Source organism: Equus asinus, chromosome 14 (assembly GCF_041296235.1).
Source record: "Equus asinus isolate D_3611 breed Donkey chromosome 14, EquAss-T2T_v2, whole genome shotgun sequence".
In the NCBI taxonomy this organism is placed as follows: Eukaryota; Metazoa; Chordata; class Mammalia; order Perissodactyla; family Equidae; genus Equus; species Equus asinus.
In genome coordinates, this window is record NC_091803.1 from 16,906,064 (window position 1) to 16,928,806 (window position 22,743).

A 22,743-nucleotide genomic window follows, 5' to 3' on the forward strand; every position below is an offset into this window, starting at 1 on the left:
AGAACCATAAAATTATATTGCCCGAGCGAGCTCCAGGTTTGCTTTCACTTCATCCCCTTGCCCGCTCCTACCTGCCAGGGCCGAACTGGCCCACCCCCTCAGAACGGCACGGCAGGCCTGGGAGCCCAACCAGTTAGCAGTCATCAAGTGAGACGAAAGACACCCCAGACTGTCCCCCACCTTCCGCACGGGGGAGCTCCCTGAGCCTTTCCCCCCTCCCCTCTCCAAGGTTAAAAGCCCGGAGCCGACGCCCCACAGGCCCCGGGTCCGGGCCCAACCTTGGGGCGGGTGGTGTGTGCAGCAAGTTCTAGTCATGGTTAACTTCTGGCTTCGCGCCCTCCTCCCTACCCCCGCTGTCCTCCTGCGATTCCAGGCCAGCCTGCATGCCCCCAACTGTTCCACAGTCCTGGGCAGGGCAGGAAGCTGGCATGGCCGCCGGCTGGGCAGGCGCCACTTGGCCGGGCCAGTTGCTCTCTGGAACTCGCACGGCACCTTCGTGCTGAGTCGGGTTCCCGGGTCTCCTGCCCGGTCACCCTAAGTGGCTTTCCCCCACTCTGTCCGTCGTGCTCTCCCCGGGAGTCTCCCTGTCTCTGCCTGCCCTGTCAGCTTTTCACCTCCTTGGTAAAAAAAAATATATATATATTATATTGAAGGTGGAATGCTAAACTATCAAAACTAGAGTCAGTCATGTTACTTTTATTTGACTTTTTAGCTGTGGAAGGGAAGTGGTCCCAGTTCATCACCCTTCTCAAGCCCGGCCTCATCCCGATCCCAGACTCCAGAGAGGCCAGCAAAGAAAATAAGGTAATCAGTTATTATTTACTGTGTGGATTAATGAGAGGTCAGGAAAGGAGGGAAATTTACTTGGCTCTTAGCCTTTCTGCAACTCTGATTTGGAGAACCAAAGAAATTTATTTCCAGAAGGATGGTGAAGTAGCAACGTGAGTGGCTCTCATCTCTTCTAGTTCTTATGTACTGGCTGTAGAGGCCTCTGGCTCTTTTCCTCATACTGCAGTGTGAGTGATGGGGGTGTGAGAGTAGAGGCCACACAGAATAGACTGAACAGAGTGAATAATGTCAGCGGGCAGTAGACTTCATGTTTTTGAGTCTAGCCGACCCTTTAGGTACATACAGTCAACTAGAATGCCACTCTAAGGGACCAGATCTGTGACTAGAACTCTCAGGAACTTGGCAGGTTGTAAGTAAGGTTTTGAAGATGATTGTTTTGTGCTTGTTTTACGACAGAGGTTTTACCGTGGCTTCCATGAACTGCCTCCCTTCACTTCTGTAGGTTTTCTTTTGACTTTTTTAATTTTTTGTCCTGGCATACTGAGATTGTAAATCATGGTTGTACTAGACTTTGGCCAGTTGGTAGTTAGGAAGGCATAAGAAATTATCAAGTACTTTGTGTCAGAAAATCTTTCTAAACTTAATTCTGCCTTTTCCTCCTACAGAGAAGAGGAGCTTTCTCATCATTCTAGTTCTTCAACTCCATTGGTAATAGACAAGGAGTCCCAGGGAGAAAAGGGTGAGTTGATAAATGCACAGGAGTGGCTCGTGGTGGTGGTCGAAGTGTTTATGGAGGATGTATGGACTTCTGCCAGTTTGAAAACACACATTGAGCATTATTGGTATATGTAAGGTCTGGTAGATAGAGAGATAGAGGTTCCTGTCCTCAGAAGTTTATAGTCCGGCAAGGGAGAAAGGTGGCACAGACGAATACAGTAAAACCCAGGATAACTGAGGGAAGGACAAGCTTAGGTTGGGATATCTGTGAGCAATCCAGGTAATTACTGTCCAGTAAGTTACATGCATGCATTTGGAGCAATTTTCTCTTTATATTCTCATGACTGTTAGAATAATCTTGCAAACACCATCCAAGAGCCCAAACCATGGAAGACAGAATCTTTCAGAGATACTCAGTGAAAATTCAACTTTAAAAACCAGGTGTATAGACAAACCTGTCTATTTCTGGAAGAGAGAAAGAAGAAAACAAGTCTGTATTTTTCTTTAGTTGCAGATGCAACTGCATGGAAGAAACAAAACTCGTGGAATTCCCCATCTACACCTGGCAGCTCTGGGCAACGTAAACGGAAGATTCAGCTGCTGCCCTCCAGGCGAGGGGACCAGCTGACCTTGGTACGGTCTTGTTTATCTACTCTTGCTCAACACAGCTTAGGTTTTAGCTCCCAGCTTAGCTCTCCTAAGTCTTCAGAGGGCTAAATACAGGTTTCTTCTAGTTTCTTCTGATTGACTTGACTTCTTTCTCTCTTTGGTAGCCTCCACCTCCCCAGCTTGGTTATTCAATTACTGCTGAAGACCTAGACTTGGAAAAGAAAGCTTCGTTACAATGGTTTAACAAGGTCTTGGAGGACGAGACTGGTAAGGAATATAGATCCGTTACACACTCGAGAGCGTTTGTTTCCTTTGGTCTTTCTCATCTGAGATATCCATTTGGGTCCTCAGTGGAATCTGAAGAAGAATGACTATTGAGACTGAGGGGAAGCCTTTCTAAATGAATTATAGTGAGACCTGAGCATCCCCATGCTCTGTGATACGCCACTGGAAAGACTTCCCAAACAGTGGATGATGATTTAATCTTTTCTTTCTTCCTTAGACACTGCCTCAAACTCTGTCACTGAGAACCCACCCACCACTCAGCCTTCTTTTCCTTTTACCCTGCCTGCTGCTGGGACTACTTCCTCCCCAACCTCCCTCCCAGCCCCAAGTGCTAACCCACTGTTGGAGAGCTTGAAGAAGATGCAGAGTTCCCCGGGCTTACCATCCTTCCCAGGTTAGTGGGAGAGCGTCCTGCGGAGCATATAATGACCTCAGCCTTTGTTTAGGTTGAAGTAAAAGCATCACTGGGAATTGTTGTAAGGGCAGAACCTACCCTGGCTTACCAGACCTGAGCTGGTGCAAGCCTGAGAGCTCAGAATTCTCTGGTCAGGAAACTGTAGGGAAACGGGCTGCGATACTTACAGCTGAGGAGGGCAGCTCAGTTGTGGTAGTCAAATGGCTCTTGATTTGAAACCCAGTTTCTTAGCTGCTCCTGAGTCTTACTCTCATCATCTATAAAATGAGAATAATGCTGACCTCGTGAGGTGTCTCTGAAGTGTAAATGTGGTCACATAGTTAAGATGTCTTGTCACGTGCTTATTTGACCACAGGCACAAGATAGTATTAATTACTTTCCCTCTAGGTTGCCAAGGGTCTCTTGCTTATGCCAGCCCCATGCGTATGGCCCTGCATATGTACACACTCCTGTTATTGCACTTTATCATAAAGTAGTACATGTTAGGTATCAGCCTCTCCCAGGGCTCAAGGCAGAGACTGTCTCATTCATGGTTACGTGCTCTGCTTAACACATGGTGGGCAAAGATAGTAAATCTTTGTTAGATGAGTAAGATGTATGTAGGTAATTAACTGGACCTCAGTTCAAGTGATTGGATTTTTCTTGGTTTTCACACATTTAGCCCCCTCAATTAGGGCAAGTTTTATCCCCTTCCATCTTTCTTATGATCTGTGAAGGGTAGAAATAATGAACACTTCCTTGATGTTAAAGAAGGAATACATTAAGGGCCTGTGGAATAGATTTAGTCATATTTGTTAATCAACTCTTGAATCCCTAGCACTGTGCTAGGCACAGGGTGGGATACAAAAGCATCGAATACTGTCACGTTTGAGTTACAGACCTTCCTTGATTTAACGATGGGGTTACATCCTGATAAACCTATCATAAGTTGAAAATATCCCAAGTCAAAAATGCATTTAGGGGCTGGCCTGGTGGCGCAGTGGTTAAGTTTGCATGTTCTGCTTTGGCGGCCTGGGGTTCACCGGTTTGGATCCCAGGTGCGGACATGGCACCGCTTGGCAAGCCATGCTATGGTAGGCATCCCACATATAAAGTAGAGGAAGATGGGCACGAATGTTAGCTCAGGGCCAGTCTTCCTCAGCAAAAAGAGGAGGATTGGCAGCAGATGTTAGCTCAGGGCTAATCTTCCTCAAAAAATAAAAAAAACCTAAAAATAAAAAATGCATTTAATACACATAACCTACCGAACATGATAGCTTAGCCTAGTATACCTTAAATGTGCTCAAAACACTGACGTTAGTCTCCAGTTGGGCAAAATCATCCAACACAAAGCCTATTTTATAATAAAGTTGAATATCTCATGTAACTTACTCAATACTGTACTGAAAGTGGTTGTATGGGTGCAGGATGCTTGTCAGTGTATCACTTGTTTACCGTCTTGATCACGTGGCTGACTGGAGCTGGGGCTCGCTGCTGCTGCTGCCCAGCATTAGGAGGGAGTATCACACCGCACATCACTAGCCCAGGAGAAGACTCAAATTCAAAATTCAAAGTATGGTTTCTACTGAACGCGTATTGCTTTCGCACCATCATACACCATTGTAAAGTCAAAAAATTGTAAGTCGAACCTTTATGAGTTGGGGACCGTCTGTATTCCGAATTCACTTTCTCTGTTCTTCTTCCCAGAATCTGCTGGAGTGGCAACCACTGTGGCCCATTTGCCTCCGAAGACAGCCAGCCTTCTGGCCTCTCTTGGGTCTTCACAGTCAGGGCCCCTTCCAGGCACCTCTTCAGACTCCAAGTCCACGGTCACTTTCTTGGGGCTCACCCCTGCTTCTTCCACGATACCAGTCACTGACACCACCAAGTCACCTCAAGCCCCTCAAGCCGAGACATCTGCCAAATCCCAAGCCCTGTCTGCCCCATCCCCCACCCCCAAGCAAAGTATTCTCTTTGGAATGCTGAGCACCCCGCCTGCTAACCCTTCTGCCTCTGTGGCTCCTGCTGTGTCTTCAGCATCTCCCATGTTCAAGCCCATTTTTGTGGCCCCAGCTATCAGTGAGAATGAGGGCTCCTTGCAGGCTAGCCCTTCCAAGGTCACCACCACCACAACTTCCACGTCTGCCCTCCCCATGACTACCAGCACCCCTCCCCCGACTTTTAAGCCTATCTTTAGCAGCATGGGTCCACCTACATCTGTGCCCTTATCAACTCCCTTCTCCTTCAATCAGACAACTACTCCAGCCACTACCACAAGCACCCCTCTATTCATTGGCCAGGCCAGTGCTGCTTCAACAGTGGCTTCTGTGACTATAGCCAGCACATCCGCAGACTCTGCTCCAAAGCCTGCATTTGGCTTTGGTGTGAGCAATGTGACCAGCACCCTGAGTAGCATGAATAGCACCACCACTTCCACTTCACAGTCTTTCCTCTTCGGGACTCCCCCTGCCTCTGGGGCCAGCTTTACCCCAGCCGTGGGCTCCATATTCCAATTTGGCAAGCCTTCTGCCATGCCTACTTCTACAACAGTCACCACCTTTGGCCAGTCCCTACCCAGTGCCGTTCAGACAGCCGCCAGCAGCAGCACTGCCGGCTTTAGTGGTTTTGGTAACACCCTTACCACCTCAGCCCCAGTCACCACCAGCCAGCCGACGCTGACATTCAGTAGCACTACCACCCCAGCATTTAACATTCCCTTTGGCTCAAGCACCAAGCCTCTCCCAGCATATCCAGGAGCCAATGCCCAGCCAGCGTTTGGGGCCACTGATGGGCAGCAGCAGGGGACTACCAAGCCAGCTCTTGCCCCCAGCTTTGGCAGCTCTTTCACTTTTGGAAACTCTGCAGCCGCAGCCCTGACTGCAACTCCAGCACCAGCCCCTGCCCAGCCAGCCTTCGGCAGTGCTGGGCAGTCGGCTTTTGGTGGTTTGAAACCCGCAGCCTCTGCCTTTGGTGCCCCTGCCAACACTCAGCCAGCCTTTGGCAGCACCACGGCTGTTTTCTCCTTTGGTGCAGCCACCACCTCTGGCTTTGGAGCTACAACCCAGACCACCAGCAGCGGGACCAGTAGCTCAATGTTTGGCAGCACAACGTCATCACCCTTCACATTTGGGGGATCAGCAGCCCCAGCTGGCAGTGCGGGCTTTGGGATCAATGTGGCTACCCCAGGCACCAGTTCAACCTCTGGAGCTTTCAGCTTTGGAGGAGGACAGAGCGGGACCACTGGCAGCACAACCCCCTTTGGGGCAGGCTTGAGTCAGACCACGTTGGGCGCACCCGGCCAGAGCACACCCTTTGCCTTCAATGTGGCCAGCACACCTGAGAGCAAACCTGTGTTTGGAGGTAAGACTAGGAATTGGTCTACTGTGCCAGGCGCTGTGGTAAGTGCTCACATAGCCTCTGCTCTTATGGAGCTTTATGTGGTGGTGAAGAGACAGATGTTAAATATACAAATAGAATGTCAGGTAGCAATAACTGTCTTGAAAAAATAAAATACGCAATTAATGACTGGAGGAGCTATTTAGAGAATCAAAGAAGGCCTTTCTTAGGAAATAAGTTTAAGCCAAGACTGTATTTGTGACAGAAAGGGGTTAGTGTAGGTGCGTGTGTGAGAGCGTGCTTTTCAGGCACCAGAGAGAGCCAGTGCAGAGGCTTGGAGGCTGAAACAAGCCTGGTGTGTTCACAAACAGAAAAGCAGGGGGTGGCGAGAGGGTTCAAAGCGGAGATGGTATAAAATGAGGTTGAGAGGCAGACGGAGTTGCGATCATTCACGGCCAGGGTTCAATGTTTGGATTTGAAGTACTGAGGGAAATCACTAGAATTTCAAGCAGAAGAATGAAGCGATCTTAATTGACATGTGGAAGATGGATTATAAGGAGTTTTGATCCTGATAACTTCTGTCGTCTTCATTAAATGTGAGAGAAGATCTTGGGAGTGGATTAGGGTGAAATGTATACAAAGAAGAGCCTCTTGAAATAGTCATTTTGGAGAGTGGAGAAAGTAATGTAATGAGAAACTGCAAGAGAGTTGCCAGGCAGTTTTGAGGGCTGGGAAACTGGTTGTGAATTTAAAGTGAGGCCAGTCAGCACTGTTGTGTGTCTTTCCCAAGTAGCTTCAGCCGTCGAGGTGTCGACGTCAAATGAGTGGACAGCTGGTGAGACCCAGCCTGTTTAAACTGAAGCAGGGGTAGCAGGAGGGACAGTGGAGTGCTGGTGTGCATGAGGTTGAGGGGACAGAGGGGAGGGAGCACTAGAGAGAGCGAGCTGGAAGAAAGTCAGGACTTTTAAGAGTGGAGATTTGGGAGCTAGACCAGTTCCTGGTGGTGACAAGTGACCATAGGAGTGGATGGCGGAGGCAGCATAGAAAAGATTGAGGTGGCAAGGCCAGGGCCTCAGGTAGCAAGAAAGATACCTGCCCAGCCCAGGCTGAGACAATTGCACGTGAGTACGCAGGCTGTCCTGAGAAGGGGCCACAGGGAAAGCAGCATCAGCACTGAACATCAGGGTTTGGTGAGGGCAAGGGAGGTGGTGGCTGATGACTGAGTTCCGAGGGACCAACAGGGTGGAATGGTGAGGAGTTTGGTGGAAGGCTCAGGTGTCTGGAGGGGAGGGGACCAATAAACAGGGAGGAGAGGCATAAAGCGATTAGTGCCGATGGAAGAAGGGAGGTAACCTGGTCAAGCTAGAAGGTTGGAGTCCACCTGGTGTCCCCCTCTGCTGTGCTTTGGTGGCCAAGGAAACACAGAGACCTTACTCCTTAGGTGGCCAGAAGGCAACACCAAGAGGCCTTTTTTCTGGTGCAGCACAGTGGTTAGCAGGCTGGGAGATGGGTAGGCTCCCCTGGAGCACCAGGTGTTCAGACTTAATTATCCCACACAGTTCCTTACGGTGGGGCGAACCAGAAGAGTGGTCCAGGGTGAAGGTATCCTCTGGGGAATGGAATGCCCCCAAGGAGAGCAGACCTCCCCGCTAGGTTTATTACCATCTGCTTTGATGCCCTCCGCTCACAGGCCTATTCTCTACAGTTCTCTGTTGCCTCTTCATTCTAGGCACCTCCACACCCACCTTTGGTCAGAACACCCCTGCCCCTGGGGTGGGCACGTCGGGCAGCAGCCTCTCCTTTGGAGCGTCCTCAACACCCACCCAAGGCTTTGTTGGAGTCGGACCTTTCGGTAAGCAGCAGGTCTCTCTGTTACCAGCATTGATGCGGGATCGGTGAGCCGAGGAGTTGAAAGAAAGATTTCTTAGACTCTCAAGATCTGGCAGTAGTGCTCTTTTATTTAGAGAATAGTGTGGAATAGCATGGGGACAGGACCTATGGGCAGGCAGCGCTTCTGCTGCTGCCGCTTCTGCTGCCCCCGCTGGCATGGGGACAGAGCCCATGGGCAGGCAGAGCTGCTGCTGCTGCCCCCGCTGGCATGGGGACAGGACCCATGGGCAGGCAGAGCTGGTGCGTGGGGACAGGACCCACAGGCAGTCAGAGCTCCTGCTGCTGCCCCCGCTGGCATGGGGACAGGACCCATGGGCAGGCAGAGCTGGTGTGTGGGGACAAGACCCATGGGCAGTCAGAGCTCCTGCTGCTGCCGCATGGGGACAGGACCCATGGGCAGTCAGAGCTGGTGCGTGGGGACAGGACCCACGGGCAGTCAGAGCTCCTGCTGCTGCCCCGAGTTGAGGGTTAGGGCTAATTTTATAAGGCATGGGTACGTGACTTATTTTTACTGGAAAAAGAAAAGATGATGTAAAAAGCCATTAAATGATTTCAGTGCAGATGGGGTCTGGTTATTGTGCGGTCATATAACTTTAGATACGAATCTGGCCATATAGATCGGCATGTAGGTGAGGATGCCCTGGGCTTCTCTCCCTGGGGCGGTCCTAATTCATACCATAAAAAAAGTCCACTGGGTCGTATAGTTTGGCATGTAGGCCAGGTCACCTTGGGCTTCTCTAGCTGGGGCAGCCTTAATCCACATCAGCATGACCTGCTTATTCCTCTTGGAAGAGGGAGTGGGTTGGGACAGCAGGTTCCTGGCTCTCCAGGGAAGGTCAGGCTCATAAGCATGAGAAAGATGCGGCTGGGCTGAGCATCCAGCACAACCCAGGTTTGCAGTTGGGCAGCAGGAGTCAGTGAGGAGCCATCTCAGGCACAATTTCCCAACCACTGGAAAGCCAGGTAAAAATGCCTTCCTGGGCCTCACTCCCAGACTATCTGGGACTCTGGGATTTTGCATTTTAAATAGGCCCCTCCCCCAAAGCGATTGCTACAGCTCAGGAAGACCTATTCCAGCACCCAGTGTTCTGCTGGCTAACCTGGGGATTAGGGCACCCAGAGAAGTGTTCTCAGGTGACAGCTGCCCTGATGAGATCTTGTTGAATCTTTCCAGGCTCGGCTGCCCCTTCGTTTTCCATTGGTGCCGGATCCAAGACGCCAGGGGCTCGGCAGCGCCTGCAGGCCCGAAGGCAGCACAACCGCAAGAAGTAGACTTTGTCCCTTGCCCCCACCCCCCAAACCCCTACCCAAATCTGGACCTCATCACCTGCTAGGAAGAGCCTCTGACCCTTCTAGTTCCATAAAGCAATCCTACCCCAGATTCCTGGCTTCAGCCACCAAGGAGGCAGTGGCAGCCCTGGGGGCTGTTTCCCTCTCCTCGAGGAAGCAGAAGCCTCAGGCCTCTTGAGGGAAGGGAAGGCAGGATGTGGCAGGGCAGACGCCTGATGCCTGTACTTGAACAGTTCCACCGGTGAGGCTGGAGAGAACTAAGGAAACATCTGTACATAGTGTCCCTCACTCGTTTAGTGTGTAAGCTTAGTCAGGCAGCCTCCCTTCCCGCTCCGCCCCCCCCCCCGCAAGAGCCCATCTTTGCTGGAGGGTAGCAGGTACCGCCCTCACCCACTTGATCTCTGATATGCATTTGATGAGATTCAGGGAAATGGGTTATCCCTAAAGCTTTACCTTGCTTGGCTTGGCTATAAAAAGTGGTTCTCCTCTAGTCCCTTTAGGGGACTCTGTTTCCCCATTTCTTGCTGCTTTGTCCCTCACTGGTTCCTTGCAGGATCGATTCCTTTTGAAATGACCTTGAATCTGCTTTACCTTGGAAACCCCAGTGGGTGCTGCTCCTGCTGTTCCACTTCCTGCTCAAGTCTGAGTCAATGTTTTCTCCCCAACCCTCTGCCAGTTTGGCCCCTAAAAGCTTGGTGGCCCAGACTGTTAGCCTGGCAGATTCAGGGTGATACCTCGCTCCAGGGAGGGAAGCTCTTGGAGCAGGCAGGATGCCCACCGCTTCCAGCTGCCTCCTCACCCACCTGCCCCACTGGCCTCATTGGGCTCCTCTCTCTCTCTCCGGGATTGTATGTTAAAGCCTTGTCCTGTGTTACTTTGTCTGATGCTCATGTCTATTGCTCTTTGAATCGAGTTTGGAGGAAGAATTGAATTGTATGAGTGGCGGCATGTTGGTAGTGCCGGACTTACTGTTCCAAGTTCTGGGGCCTAGCTAATTGAATGTGGAAAGGAGCACCACTTTATGGCTGCAAGTGCTGGCTCCTGGATTTCAAATGGTGTTTTGACTTTAAGGGCTGGCAGCCCAGGAGGATGGGGCCGAGGGGAAGCAAAGACCTCTTCCCTGTCTCTCTCCCACCTACCTGACCTCCATGGAGGCTAGATCACCCCTCGTATGCTAGGAAACCTAAACTAACGAACCACACTTTAAAATTCTTAGTTTTTTCCCCCCAACAAAGCCTCCAACCCTTCCCCTTTTCTTCCTTTGTTCCCAAACCATGTACCCCAGGCCCAAGAGCCCTGCTGCCATGTCCATCCTCTTTGGGAGAAGTATGAATGCGTGTGTCTAAATTAAAAGAAAAAAATATTTAAACATTTTTTAACAAAATAAAAATTTATTTTTGTATTTAAGCTAAATTGCCTTTAAATTCCTTCAAGCTTGGTTCATTGAGGTGGTTAAGTGTAAATGCTATTGACTAGGAATTAGCTGTACAGTTAAGTTATGCCTGTGTGAAGAAGCAGCTCAAATGCTGTCCCAGGCAGCTTTCCTGAGGGACGAGAGCTCCTTCTGAACACATTATATGAAATGTACTTCTTATTTTATGAATAATGTGACGTAGGTGTAAGTAGTCCCCCCTCCCTTTGTGACTGAGGTTGAACATTCTGTCACAGGGCTGCACCTCCCCACCCCCAGGAAGAGCTCTGTTAAGACTTCACTGTGCGTGATGCTGAGGAGGGGCCTGACCTCAAGTCCCAAATACTTGTTAGGATTGGAGGGGTGGGGGTGGGGCACGGGTCTAGAAATCAAGCTTCTACCTATACCTTACGTAAGGTAGATCCTCTTAGTTTTAGTACTCTGAGCTAGTTTACCTCAGTTCCACAGGCAGGACAGCTGGTCCAGGAAAGCCCCGAAGAGGGTGTCCTGGCACAGCCTGAGTGTGCGTGTGTGGAGTGTATGTGTGCATGCACGAGCACTGGACCGGAACGGAGGCTGGGACTCCCCATTACAAATGGACTTAATTCCTGGTGAGTCTAGTTGGGATTTTTAGTATGAATGTGACATTTTTCTCCTTGCTTATGTCATTAAGAATAAAAAAAACTGTGATCTATCATAGACCATGTCCTGCTTTTTATTTTGTGGGCAGCACTTCTCTCGCCAGCAAGAACACAGCCCAGGGAGGGGACCCAAAGGACGAGGAAATCCACTCTGTCTGTCCAGCTGGAGAAACAGGGTTACCAGTTTCCTTCCTAAAGCAATAAAAAGAATAGAACCTTTCAAAAACAAAAGTGCTGCCTGGGGCTGAGGACCCCAGGCTGAGTTGAGGGGAGAACTAGTATCTTCCTTTCCTCCCGCGCACCCAGCTTGAGCACCTGCTATGTGCAAGGCAACGTGCTAGGAGCCGCCACTGCTTTTCGCCGCCTCTTCTTTCTCTTTGGGGCGGAGCCGGGTACAAGTTCCGGTGCTGATGCTTCGGCCTGTGAGACAGAGCTACAAGAAAAGTACATCAGTTAGATGTGTCCCCATCTGCCAGCATCTTCCAAGCAGGCCCCCTACTCACTCACCCTGGCACCTCTACCCGTTCAAGCACAGCAATGAAGAAGCCACCAGTGAGCGTGGTCTCGGGGGAGGCCCGGAGGCAGTGCTCGGCACCTGGAAAAGTGCAGAGACCTCGGTGGGGCCAGGAGGGCAGCACAGGAGCCAGCCTGTGGAGAAGAAATAGCACAGGCTCGTAGGCAAAAGAGAGCAGCCTCCCGCCCCGAGACCCTGGGAGAGAGCCACCACCTGAAGGCTCCTGGGCTCTGCTGCAGGGCATCGCGTACCACATCTTCATTCTCCTCTTGGCAGAGGGAACATGTGGAGTAGACGAGGCGCTGCAGGGAGGGGAAGGTGAGTGCGTGGCAGAGAGCACGCTGCTGGAACCCCGCCAGGGCATGCAAGCGCTCCTTGCTAGGTGCGCCTGCCCCGGGCTCCTCCAGCTGTCTGGTCAACATACCTAAGGAAAACGGTGTTTTCATCACAGACTGCCTTATTTTGAAATCCCCATTTTTGACACGATAACATTTGCCCGGGATCACAAGATGATTACAGTCAGAACTTAAACCCAAGGCCAAAGTGAACGACTACCCCTTCCCCTCTAAGGTTGCTCGGGTTCTGTGGGGCCACCGGCCATGCTTTCTCCCCATCTCACCAGAGCCACTACAAGAAGGATCCAGCAAGATGTACTGGACCTGACGATAACGCTGGTCTGAGGGCGAGACTGCCAGGAAGTCCTCCTTGGCCAGCTCACAGCAAGAGACTCCAGCCCGGGCCAGCAGAGTAGCCATGGATGCTAGGCGTTTGGCATCCAGGTCAAAGGCAAAGATTTTTCTAGGGAAGAGGGCAGAGTAGAGGTTACCTGAGAATTTATGGAGCAGCTAAGGGCCCACAGCTCCAACATATAATAACATGTACATTAAGTCAGGATGCACAGAAAATATTTAAATGGCCTACAAAGATAAGCAGTCAGAGGTAACTGGCCTGGGGACTCGGCCTGAAGGGCTAAAGGATTCACATCTCACACCTGCAACCCCCTGGGAAGCTCAGCTTGGGGCTATACCATGAACTGGCCTAGGTCTAGAAGGAAGTATTTAAAGGAAAAATCCTCCTTTCAGCCTTCATGACCTATCAGGAATAAAGAGTTCCTGATATCTTCATACAAAGTACAGGCGATCAGGCCCCATCCCCTTCCTCTGTCTGACCACAGCACTCACCCTTGGTTCTTCAAAAGAGCAGCCAAATGACTGGTCTTATTGCCTGGAGCAGCACATGCATCGATGACATGCGAACCCGGTGGTGGAGCCAGCAGCATAGCTGGGAGACAGCTGGCCTGGCAGGCAGAGCACAGCAGCGAGGTGAAAAGGCTCGTCACTCCCATATGCTCTTCCCTTTTCCACCCATCTTCCCTACCTTATCTTGTAGGATGAGGTGACCAGCTTGGTATAATGGATGTTCATGCAGATCTGTTTGGGCAGGAAACACAAGCAGCTCTGGCAACAAGAGATCCAGAAGAAAACACTTCCCTTTGAGGGCCCTTAGGTCCTCGAGGCTGCCAGGAAATAAGAACCATTCATTCAACATTTTCAAATTCCTCCATGCCAGGCACCAGGCTAGACATTCTACACTTTACCTCTCTTTAACTGTTCACTCATGCAACAAATGTTTAAAACTGCTATGAAGAAATAAACAGGGTGATAAGATAGAGGCAGGAGTTAAGAGAATGGGCTCTCAGGCCAGACTCCAGGTTCAGGATCCCACCTCTACCATTTACCAGTGGCAGGAACGTGGGCAAGTGCCTTCATCTCAGCTTCTGTTTGCACTTCTGGAAAATGGTCATTGTGAGGATTAAATGAGTGAATACATGCAGAACACTTGGGAAAACATTTGGTATAAATTACGCACTCAATATTAGCCAGTACCATTAAAACATAACCTCGGGGAGAGGTTACATTATGCAAGGGGAGCGCTGAGCTAATTTCTGATGAGAAATTAGTAATGTGAGGAGCTGAGGTGAAAGCTACATTCACTAAACTCTGCAGAAGAACACTGTCCACTCCAGCGGACCAACGTAGACACAAGCCTAGAGAATAACATCTCAGTTCAAAAAGCTATCAAGTGGCAGAGCTGGAATTCAAACCTAAACAGACATTCTCTACTCTACCACCTGGTCTGCAAGCAACATGTTAGAAGCAGAAGGAACATCTAGAACAGATGGAAGGAAAGGGAGGGAGCAGAGGCAGCTTCCCAGAGCTGTCAGGGTACAGACCAGGAGGCAGCTGAGTCCATGGGAGAGTGTGGGAAGAATGCGGCGGAGAGCGGCAACCACTGTGGGAACACGAGGGGCATGGAGCACAATGGCAAATGGGCCTGGAAGGGAAGAGGCAGCAGCACAACAGAGAGCCAAGAAAGGGTTTTCAGCAGGTAAGTGACACATCAGATCTGGCTTCAGATCTGTCTGCAGCCAACCACAAGGACAAACAGCAAGAAAGTCTGGAAGTGAGGAGACCAGTTTAGATTTTTCTGCCAATCATGAAGAGTGTGTAAACCTAGGCACTGTCCAGGAGGACGAAAAGAAAGGAGTGGACCTGAAAAAGATGCAGAAGGCGGAGTAGTAAATGACTGTAAGGAGAGGAGGGAAGCATCTAGGATGACTCAGTTTCTGGCTTGAACAAATGGCCACATAATGGTGATATCTGTTAGGTTAAAATAAGGAATGCAGAAGGTGCAGAGTTCAGGGATGCAAGGATGGTTCAGAATCCACAAATCAATCAGTGTGATACAGCACATTAAGAAAATGAAGGATACAAATCATATGATCATCTCAATAGATGCAGAAAAAGCATGTGACAAAATTCAACATCCATTTATGATAAAAATTCTCAACAAAGTGCATACAGAGGGAATGGACCTCAACATAATAAAGGCCATATATGACAAGCCCACAGCTAACATACTCAACGGTGAAAAGTGGAAAGCTGTTCCTCTAAGATCAAGAACAAGACAAGGATGCCCACTCTTGCCACTTCAATTCAACATCGCATTGGAAGTCCTAGCTAGAGAAATTAAGCATGAAAAAGAAATAGCCATCCAAATCGGAAAGGAAGAAGTAAACCCGTCACTATTTGCAGATGACATAGTATATATAGAAAACCCTAAAAACTCCACAAAAAACTTAAAACTAATAAACTAATTCAGTAAGGTTGCAGGATACAAAGTCAAGATTCAAAAATCTGCTGTGTTTCTATATACTAACAACGAAGTAGCAGAAAGAGAAATTAGGAAAAGAATCCCATTTACAACTACATCAAAAAGAATAAAATACCTAGGAATGAATTTAACCAAGGAGGTGAAAGACCTGTACACTGAAAACTACAAAACAGTGATTAACTGAAGAAGACAACAGATAAATGGACAGATAGTCCATGTTCATGGATTGGAAGAATTAATATTGTTAAAATGTTCAAATTACCCAAAGCAATCTACAGATTCAAGGCAATCCCTATCAAAATTCCAATGGTATTTTTCATAGAAATAGAATAAACAATCCCAAAATTTGTATGGAACCAAAAAAGATGCAAATAGCCAAAGCAATCTTGAGAAAAAAGAAGAAAGCTGGAGGCATCATGCTCCCTGATTTCAAACTATATTACAAAGCTATTGACACATAGGTCAATGGGTCAGAATAGAGAGCCCAGAAATAAACTGATGCATATATGGTCAGTTTACAACAAAGGGGCCAAGAATATACAATGAGGAAAGGACAGTCCCCTCAATAAACAGTGTTGGGAAAACTGGACAGCCACATGCAAAAGAACAAAACTGGACCATTATCTTACACCAAAGACAAAAATTAACTCAAAATAGATGAAAGACTTGAAATGTAAGACCCGAAACCACAAAACTCCTGGAAGAAAACACAGGCAGTAAGTTCCTATACATCAGTCTTTGCAATGATTTTCTGGATTTGGCAACAAAGAGCAAAAATAAACAAGTGGGACTACATCAAACTAAAAAGCTTCCACACAGCAAAGGAAACCATTGACAAAATGAAAAGGCAACCTACAGAATGGAGGAAAATATTTGCAAATCATTTATCTGATAAGCAGTTAATATCCAAAATATATAAAGAATTCATACAATTCAGCAAAAAAAAAAATCCCATTAAAAAATGAGAAGATCAAATAGACATTTTTCCAAAGAAGACATACAGATGGCCAACAGGTACAGGAAAAGATGCTCAACATCACTAATCATCACGGAAATGCAAATCAAAGCCACAATGAGATACCACCTCACACCTGTCAGAATGGCTATTTATCAAAAAGACAAGAAATAACAAGTGATGGTGAGGATGTGAAGAGGGAACCCTTGTGCACCACTGGTGGAAATGTAAACTGCTGCAGCCACTATAGAAAATAGTATGGAGGTTCCTCAAAAAATTAAAAATAGAATACTACATGATCCAGCAATTCCTAATCCAAAGAAAACAAAGACACTAACTTGAAAAGATATATGCACCCCCACGTTCACTGCAGCATTATTTACAACAGCCAAGACATGGAAACAACCCAAGTGTTGATAAATAGATGAATGAATAAAGAAAATGTGGTACATATACAATGCAATATTCCTCAGCCATAAAAAAAAAAACAATGAAATTTTGCCATTTGCAACAACATGGATGGACCTTGAGGGCGTTATGCTAAGTGAAATAAGTCAGACAAAGAGAAATACCACATGATCTCACTTATATTTGGAACCCAAAAAAACCCCTGAGCTCATAGATACAGAGAACAGATTGGTAGGTGCAGGGAGCAAAATGGGTGAAGGTGGTGAAAAGGTACAAATTTCCAGTTATAAAGTAAATCAGTCATGGGGATGTCATGTACAACATGGCAACTATAGTTAACACTACTGGACTGTATGTTTGAAAGCTGCTAAGAGTAAATCATAAGAGTAGTCATCACAAAAAAAAATTTTGAAACTATTATGTGGTGACATGTTAACTACACTTAATGTAGTGATCATTTTGCACTATACAGAAATAAAGGGGGGGTGATGTCAGCACCATGGCAGAGTAAGTTGTTCCCTTTGTCTCACCCCTCTAAGTTACAACTAAACAGACATCCATTAACCAGCAGAGGATTCCCTACACAACACAACAGGATGCCTGAGAGATCCATGCAGCCATACATCTGAAGGTGAGTGGACTGGATCCCCAGGAAGCAGTGGAACTAGGTGAGCTGACCCCTCCTCCTCTCCAGCGCCAGCCATTCAGGCTCTGGATCCTCACACAGCAGCCAGCACAACTGTGAGTGGAGGCAGGAGCAGCCCCACCTGCAGGAGCACCCACCTACCGAGGCAGCCCCACACACATGAATGCGCCCCACTGAATGGCAGCGGCCAGCCTGCAGGAATGCAGAGCGGCGAGATGGGCCCCTGCCCCCACCCCCAGCAGTGGCAGGTGGAATCTGCAACCTGATACTACCACAAATGCGCTGGCAGAGAAGCAATTCATCAAACACCATGAAGAACTACAGTAACACTGCAGAACAGAAAGAAAATGACAACTCTCCAGAAACCAAACCAGAAGTCACAGAAGATTAGAATCTAAATGCCAGAGAATTCAAAATAGTTGTCATAAAGAAACTCAACAAGTTACAAGAAAACACAGAAAGACAGTTCAATGAGCTCAGAAATAAAATCAATGAGCAGAAGGAATACTTCACCAAAGAGATTGAAGCCCTTAAAAAAACCTATATAGAAACTGTGGATATGAAGAACACAATCAATGAGATAAAAAATAATGCAGAAACCATACAAAATAGAGCAGACCTTACAGAGGACAGAATTAGTGAATGAGAAGATAGAAATATAGAAATGCTTCAGGTGGAGGAGGAGAGAGAACTAAGATTTTTGAAAAATTCTTTGAGAAATATCCAACTCAATTAGGAAAAGTAACATAAAGATTACAAGTATCCCAGAGGGAGAAAGGAGCAGAGAGCTTGTTCAAAGAAATAATAGCTGAGAACTTCCCAAACCTGGGGAAAGAACTGGACTTCCAAGGACATGAAGACAATAGAACTCCTAATTACATTAGTGCAAAAAGACCTCCTCCAAGGCATATAATATTAAAAGTGGTAAAAGTCAATGACAAAAACTATTAAGGGCAGCAAAGCAGAAGAAAATAACCTAAAAAGGAGCCTCTATCAGCCTTTCAGCAGATTTCTCAGCAGAAACCTTACAGGCTAGGAGAGAGTGGAATGATATATTCAAAATATTGAAAGACAAAAACTTTCAGCCAAGAACACTCTATCCAGTGAAATTATCCTTGAGATATGATGGAGAAATAAAAGCTTTCCCAGATAAACAAAAGCTGAGGAGGTTCTTCACCACTAGACCCGCCTTATAAGAAACAACGAAGGAAGCCCTCTACCTGAAACAAAAAAGCAAAGATTTACAAAGCTTTGAGCAAGGAGAGAAACAGACAAAATCAGAAAATTACAGTTCTGTATCAGAACAGGTTAGCAAACTATTATAACATAAAAGATAAAGAGAAGGAAACCATCAAAAATAACTAGAGGGGCCAGCCCCATGGCCGAGGGGTTAAGTTTGTGCATTCTGCTTTGGCGGCCCAGGGTTTCACCGGTTTGGATCCTGGGCGTGGACATGGCACCGCTCGTCAAGCCATGCTGAGGCAGTGTCCCACATGGCACAGCCAGAAGGACCTACAACTACAATATATGCAACTACGTGCTGGGGGGCTTTGGGGAGAAGAAGAAAAATAAGATTGGCAACAGATGTTAGCTCAGGTGCCAATCTTAAAAAAAAAAAACTATAAATACTTCAATTTAGTCACAAAGTCACAAGATGAAAAAGAATAATTTGTGACAACAATAACACAAAAGGGGAAGAGAAATGGGATGGGTCATGCTTAGGCTAATGGAAATAAGAGGCTACCAGAAAACAGACTATTTCACCTATGAGATCTTTTATACAAACCTCATGGCAACTACTAAACAAAAAATCAGAGCAGAGCCAAAAATCATAAATAAAGAGAAAACTGAGAAAACCATCACAGAAAATCACCAAACTGAGGCGCTGGCCCCATGGCGAAGTGGTTAAGTTTGCATGCTCCACTTCAGAGGCCCAGGGTTTCACCGGTTCACATCCTGGCACCACTCATCAGGCCATGCTGAGGCAGCATCCTACATAGCAGAACCAGAAGGACCTACACCTAGAATATACACTACGTACTGGGGGGCTTCAGGGAGAAGAAAAAAAAGAAGAAGATTGGCAACAGATGTTAGCTCAGGTGCCAATCTTTAAAAAAAAAAAAATCACCAAACTGAAATGTAGTCAGAAATACAAAGGAAAAGATACAATGGAAATATAAAACAACCAGAAAATAAGAGATAAAATGGCAGTATTAAGCCCTTAGTGATTATATAAGTGATTATATCAATAATCACTCTAAACGTAAATGGGTTGAATTCACCAATCAAAAGACAGAGTGGCTGGATGGATTAAAAAACAAGACCCAGGGCTGGGCCAGTGGTGAGTGGTTAAGTTCACATGCTCCACTTTGGCAGCCTGGGGTTCACAGGTTTGGATCCTGGGTGCAGACCTAGACATCGCTCATCAAGCCATGCTGTGGCAACATCCCACGTAAAATAGAGGAAGATTGGCTCGGGGACAATCCTCCTCACCAAAATGAAAAAAAAAAACAGAAAGAAAGAAAAAAGAAAACAAGAGCCAACAACATGCTGCCTCCAGGAAACACATCTCAGCCCTAAAGACAAATATCAAATCATTATGTTGTATACCTGAAACTGATATGTTATATGTCAGTTATGCCTCAAAAAAAAAGAGAGAGTGCTGCAAAATAACCCAATAACACGTTCAAGAATATTGTTTGGGATTTCTCTTAAATCTTGAATAAACATGATTTAACAATTAAAAAAAAGAAGAAAGTGCAAAGTTCAGAGGGAAGACGAATTCAGTTTGACCCCTGCTGCGATTGTGGTGTCTGTGAAGCACTGATATGAATCTGAGGGTAGGAAGAGAAGTCTAAACTGGGACACAGGAATCATCAGGTGAGAAGGAGGAGTCAGAGCTAGAGAAGAAATTGAGGGATACATGAGAAGAATGTAGGATGGGACTCTAGGAGAATCAGCGCTTAAGGGATGGAGGAATAGTCCTTGGAAGGAGATGGAGAAACTGCCGGAAAAGTAGGTAGAAAACCCACATGCAATCACAACCACCCTGCCTCTCTTCCTGTGGATTGCTGTTTCCCCAATGCCCCAAGGCACCTTCGTGGAGGAGGGCGGCCAGGCAGAGTTCTAGGCTCACCTGGAAGCCTGGCCCTGGTAGGAGAAGCCTTGTCTCTTGAAATAATCAATTGCATCATCCGAGCAGGTCTTGAGAGTGTTCACCCGCACAAATCTAGGCACCTGCACGGCTAGAGGGCAAGCAGCAGTGAGTGGGCAAGGACACGGCCCTCTCCTCTAAGGGCCCGATGGCTATCCCGCACCCCCACAACTCCTTCCAGCTCACCTGGGCCAGGTCTGCATCCCACTTCCAACAGGTCCTCATTCCGGCTCACACCTCGATGAACCTTGAGCCGAGCCAACTCGGCCTTCAGCCTTGCCTCGTGCCGGTGCAGCAGACGCTTCCATCGGCCCCTGCCCCCTCTGAAGCCTCCTCCCAACAGTAGGTCATACACTAGCACCTGGGGATGCAGAAACAGAGAAAAAACCCTAAGCACTAATGCCTTGGAACTCGAGTGTCGGAACTGGAAAGGCTAGCGGACCACCGGTGCAGACAGTAAAAGTGAGGTACCATGTCCAAGATCACAGCAGAAATTAAGAGCAGAATCAGGATTTGAACCTGGTGTCCTGCTTCCCAGTCCTGAACCCTTTCTCCATGGCTGCTCACCTGCAGAGCTCTGGATCCCAACCCACCTCTTGGTCAACATCGCCCTTTTGTTTTACCTGAAGAGTCCCTGCCGTTGCTACTTTGCATTTCTGTTCTTATTTAATCTCTCACACGAGGCTGGAAGTTAAGGCATTTTCCTCCCATCTCAATTCATAACCCAGCGAGGGGCTGCTCTGACTCATTTCAGGGGCTCGACTTGCTAAAGTCACACTGAGGACGGTGCGCAGCTGGGACCGGGTCAGGAGAGGCTCATGGCCCGCCCCAGCCCGCGCGTCACCTTGGCCAGGTGCGGCCGCAGCTTCTTCTCGGCTTGGAGGAGGCCGGCGTTGGCGATCACGGCGTCCAGCACGGCGGAGTAGCGCCGCGTCTCGCACACCAGGGCGTACAGCTGCTTCACGTTCTGGCGCGGCCGAGAGGACACAGGCTGAGGCGGGGGCCGGCCCGGGCCAGCCCCCCGCCCAGACCCGCACCCGCCACCCCGCTACCTGGAAGCCGCTGGCGTACACCAGCCCTCTGATGGAGCCCTGGCGGCTCTCCACGCTGGCCAGCACGGCCGCCGCCACCCCGTACACAGCCATGCTCCGCTCCCGCGCGCCTTTACGGCTCTGCCGCGAAGCGCGCCCAGACTTCCGGGGTCAAAGGGCACGGAGGCTCCAGACCCGGAAGCTCCAGTGCTCAACCAAGTGCCCCCAGGGCGTGTGTGTGTTCACGCTCCTACTAGGGCGAGGAGGGCGACGCTGGCAGCGCAGTTCTCCACTTCTTCGCCCGCTCCTCGCTTTTTTTTTTAATGATTTATTATTCGTCTCTCCAGCTAGCTCCATGAGGGGAAATCCTTGTCTATCTGGTCGGTCATGTGTTCCTACCTCCTACACCACTGTCTTTCTCGCGATAAGGACCTAATAAATACCTGGTGAAGGAGCGAATGAATGAATGGACCGCAAAATGATGTGGCGCTGGACAGCCAGCTGTGGCAGAGTTGACCCATCCTAAGACAATCCCCCTCCTTCAGGGGAGTAACAGGTGCACCGATGTTGACACAAGGCCACCGTTTATTCAGATTTCCTTTGTACCTACTGTCCTTGACTCTCATCTGGGATACCACGTTATATTCAGTCGTCATGTCTCCTTAGGCTCCTCTTGGCTGTGACAGTTCCTCAGACTTTCCTTGTTTTCGATGACCTTGATGGTTTTGAGGGGCCTGGTCAGTATTTTGTAGAGTGTCCCTCAGTTGGGATTTGTCTGATGTTTTTCTCATGGTTATGATGTGGATTAAGGCTGCCCCAGCTAGAGAAGCCCAAGGTGACCTGGCCTACATGCCAAACTATATGACCCAGTGGATTTTTTTATGGTATGAATTAGGACCGCCCCAGGGAGAGAAGCCAGGGCATCCTCACCTACATGCCGATCTATATGGCCAGATTCGTATCTAAAAGTTATATGACCGCACAATAACCAGACCCCGTCTGCACTGAAATCATTTAATGGCTTTTTACATCATCTTTTCTTTTTCCAGTAAAAATAAGTCACGTACCCATGCCTTATAAAATTAGCCCTAACCCTCAACTCAGGGCAGCAGCAGGAGCTCTGACTGCCCATGGGTCCTGTCCCCATGCAGCAGCAGCAGGAGCTCTGACTGCCCATGGGTCCTGTCCCCATGCTATTCCACACTATTCTCTAAATAAAACGAGCACTACTGCCAGATCTTGAGAGTCCAAGAAATCTTTCTTTCGACTCCTCAGCTCACCGACCCCGCATCATTTCGACTGGGGTTATGGGTTTGGGGAGGAAGACCACAGATAAAGTACCATTCTCATCTCATCATATCCAGGGCACATAGTATCAACATGACGTCCCTGTCAGCGTTGACCTTGATCACCTTGCTGAGGTGGTGTTTGTCAGGTGTCTCCACTGTAAAGCTACCCTTTATCCCTTTGTCCTCTCTGGGAAGAAGTCACTCTGGGCA

The 22,743-nt window shown here is 48.2% G+C and overlaps 2 protein-coding genes across 2 annotated transcripts in view; one reads left to right on the forward strand and one right to left on the reverse strand.

The window, feature by feature from the left end:
• POM121C (POM121 transmembrane nucleoporin C) overlaps positions 1-11,420 on the forward strand; it is a 27,766-nt gene extending 16,346 nt beyond the window's left edge. Inside the window, exons 6-13 of the mRNA XM_014850437.3 lie at positions 713-804; positions 1,455-1,528; positions 2,015-2,139; positions 2,280-2,382; positions 2,618-2,794; positions 4,502-6,154; positions 7,860-7,982; positions 9,195-11,420. Of these exons, the coding sequence (XP_014705923.2) occupies positions 713-804; positions 1,455-1,528; positions 2,015-2,139; positions 2,280-2,382; positions 2,618-2,794; positions 4,502-6,154; positions 7,860-7,982; positions 9,195-9,292 (2,445 nt within the window). The 3' untranslated portion in view covers positions 9,293-11,420. The remainder of the gene's footprint in view (positions 1-712; positions 805-1,454; positions 1,529-2,014; positions 2,140-2,279; positions 2,383-2,617; positions 2,795-4,501; positions 6,155-7,859; positions 7,983-9,194) is intronic.
• Positions 11,416-21,422, reverse strand: NSUN5 (NOP2/Sun RNA methyltransferase 5). The gene is made up of 11 exons (XM_014850438.3): positions 21,266-21,422; positions 21,058-21,180; positions 20,400-20,574; positions 20,196-20,304; positions 13,254-13,392; positions 13,058-13,173; positions 12,496-12,674; positions 12,090-12,300; positions 11,870-12,010; positions 11,678-11,795; positions 11,416-11,554 (listed from the first exon to the last, which is right to left on the reverse strand). Exons 1-10 carry the CDS (start codon positions 21,356-21,358, stop codon positions 11,681-11,683), a joined length of 1,401 nt encoding a protein of 466 aa, XP_014705924.3. The 5' UTR covers positions 21,359-21,422; the 3' UTR covers positions 11,416-11,554; positions 11,678-11,680.
• Between the last annotated feature and the right edge of the window lie 1,321 nt (positions 21,423-22,743).

Excerpts from the sequence above, each read along its gene's own strand:
- NSUN5 (XM_014850438.3), bottom strand. The coding sequence starts at position 21,358 with ATGGCTGTGTACGGGGTGGCGGCGGCCGTGCTGGCCAGCGTGGAGAGC. Across the intron at positions 13,174-13,253 it reads ACCTCATCCTACAAGATAAG|GCCAGCTGTCTCCCAGCTAT; the intron begins GTAGGGAAGATG and ends TCTGCCTGCCAG. Across the intron at positions 12,301-12,495 it reads TCCTTCTTGTAGTGGCTCTG|GTATGTTGACCAGACAGCTG; the intron begins GTGAGATGGGGA and ends CGTTTTCCTTAG.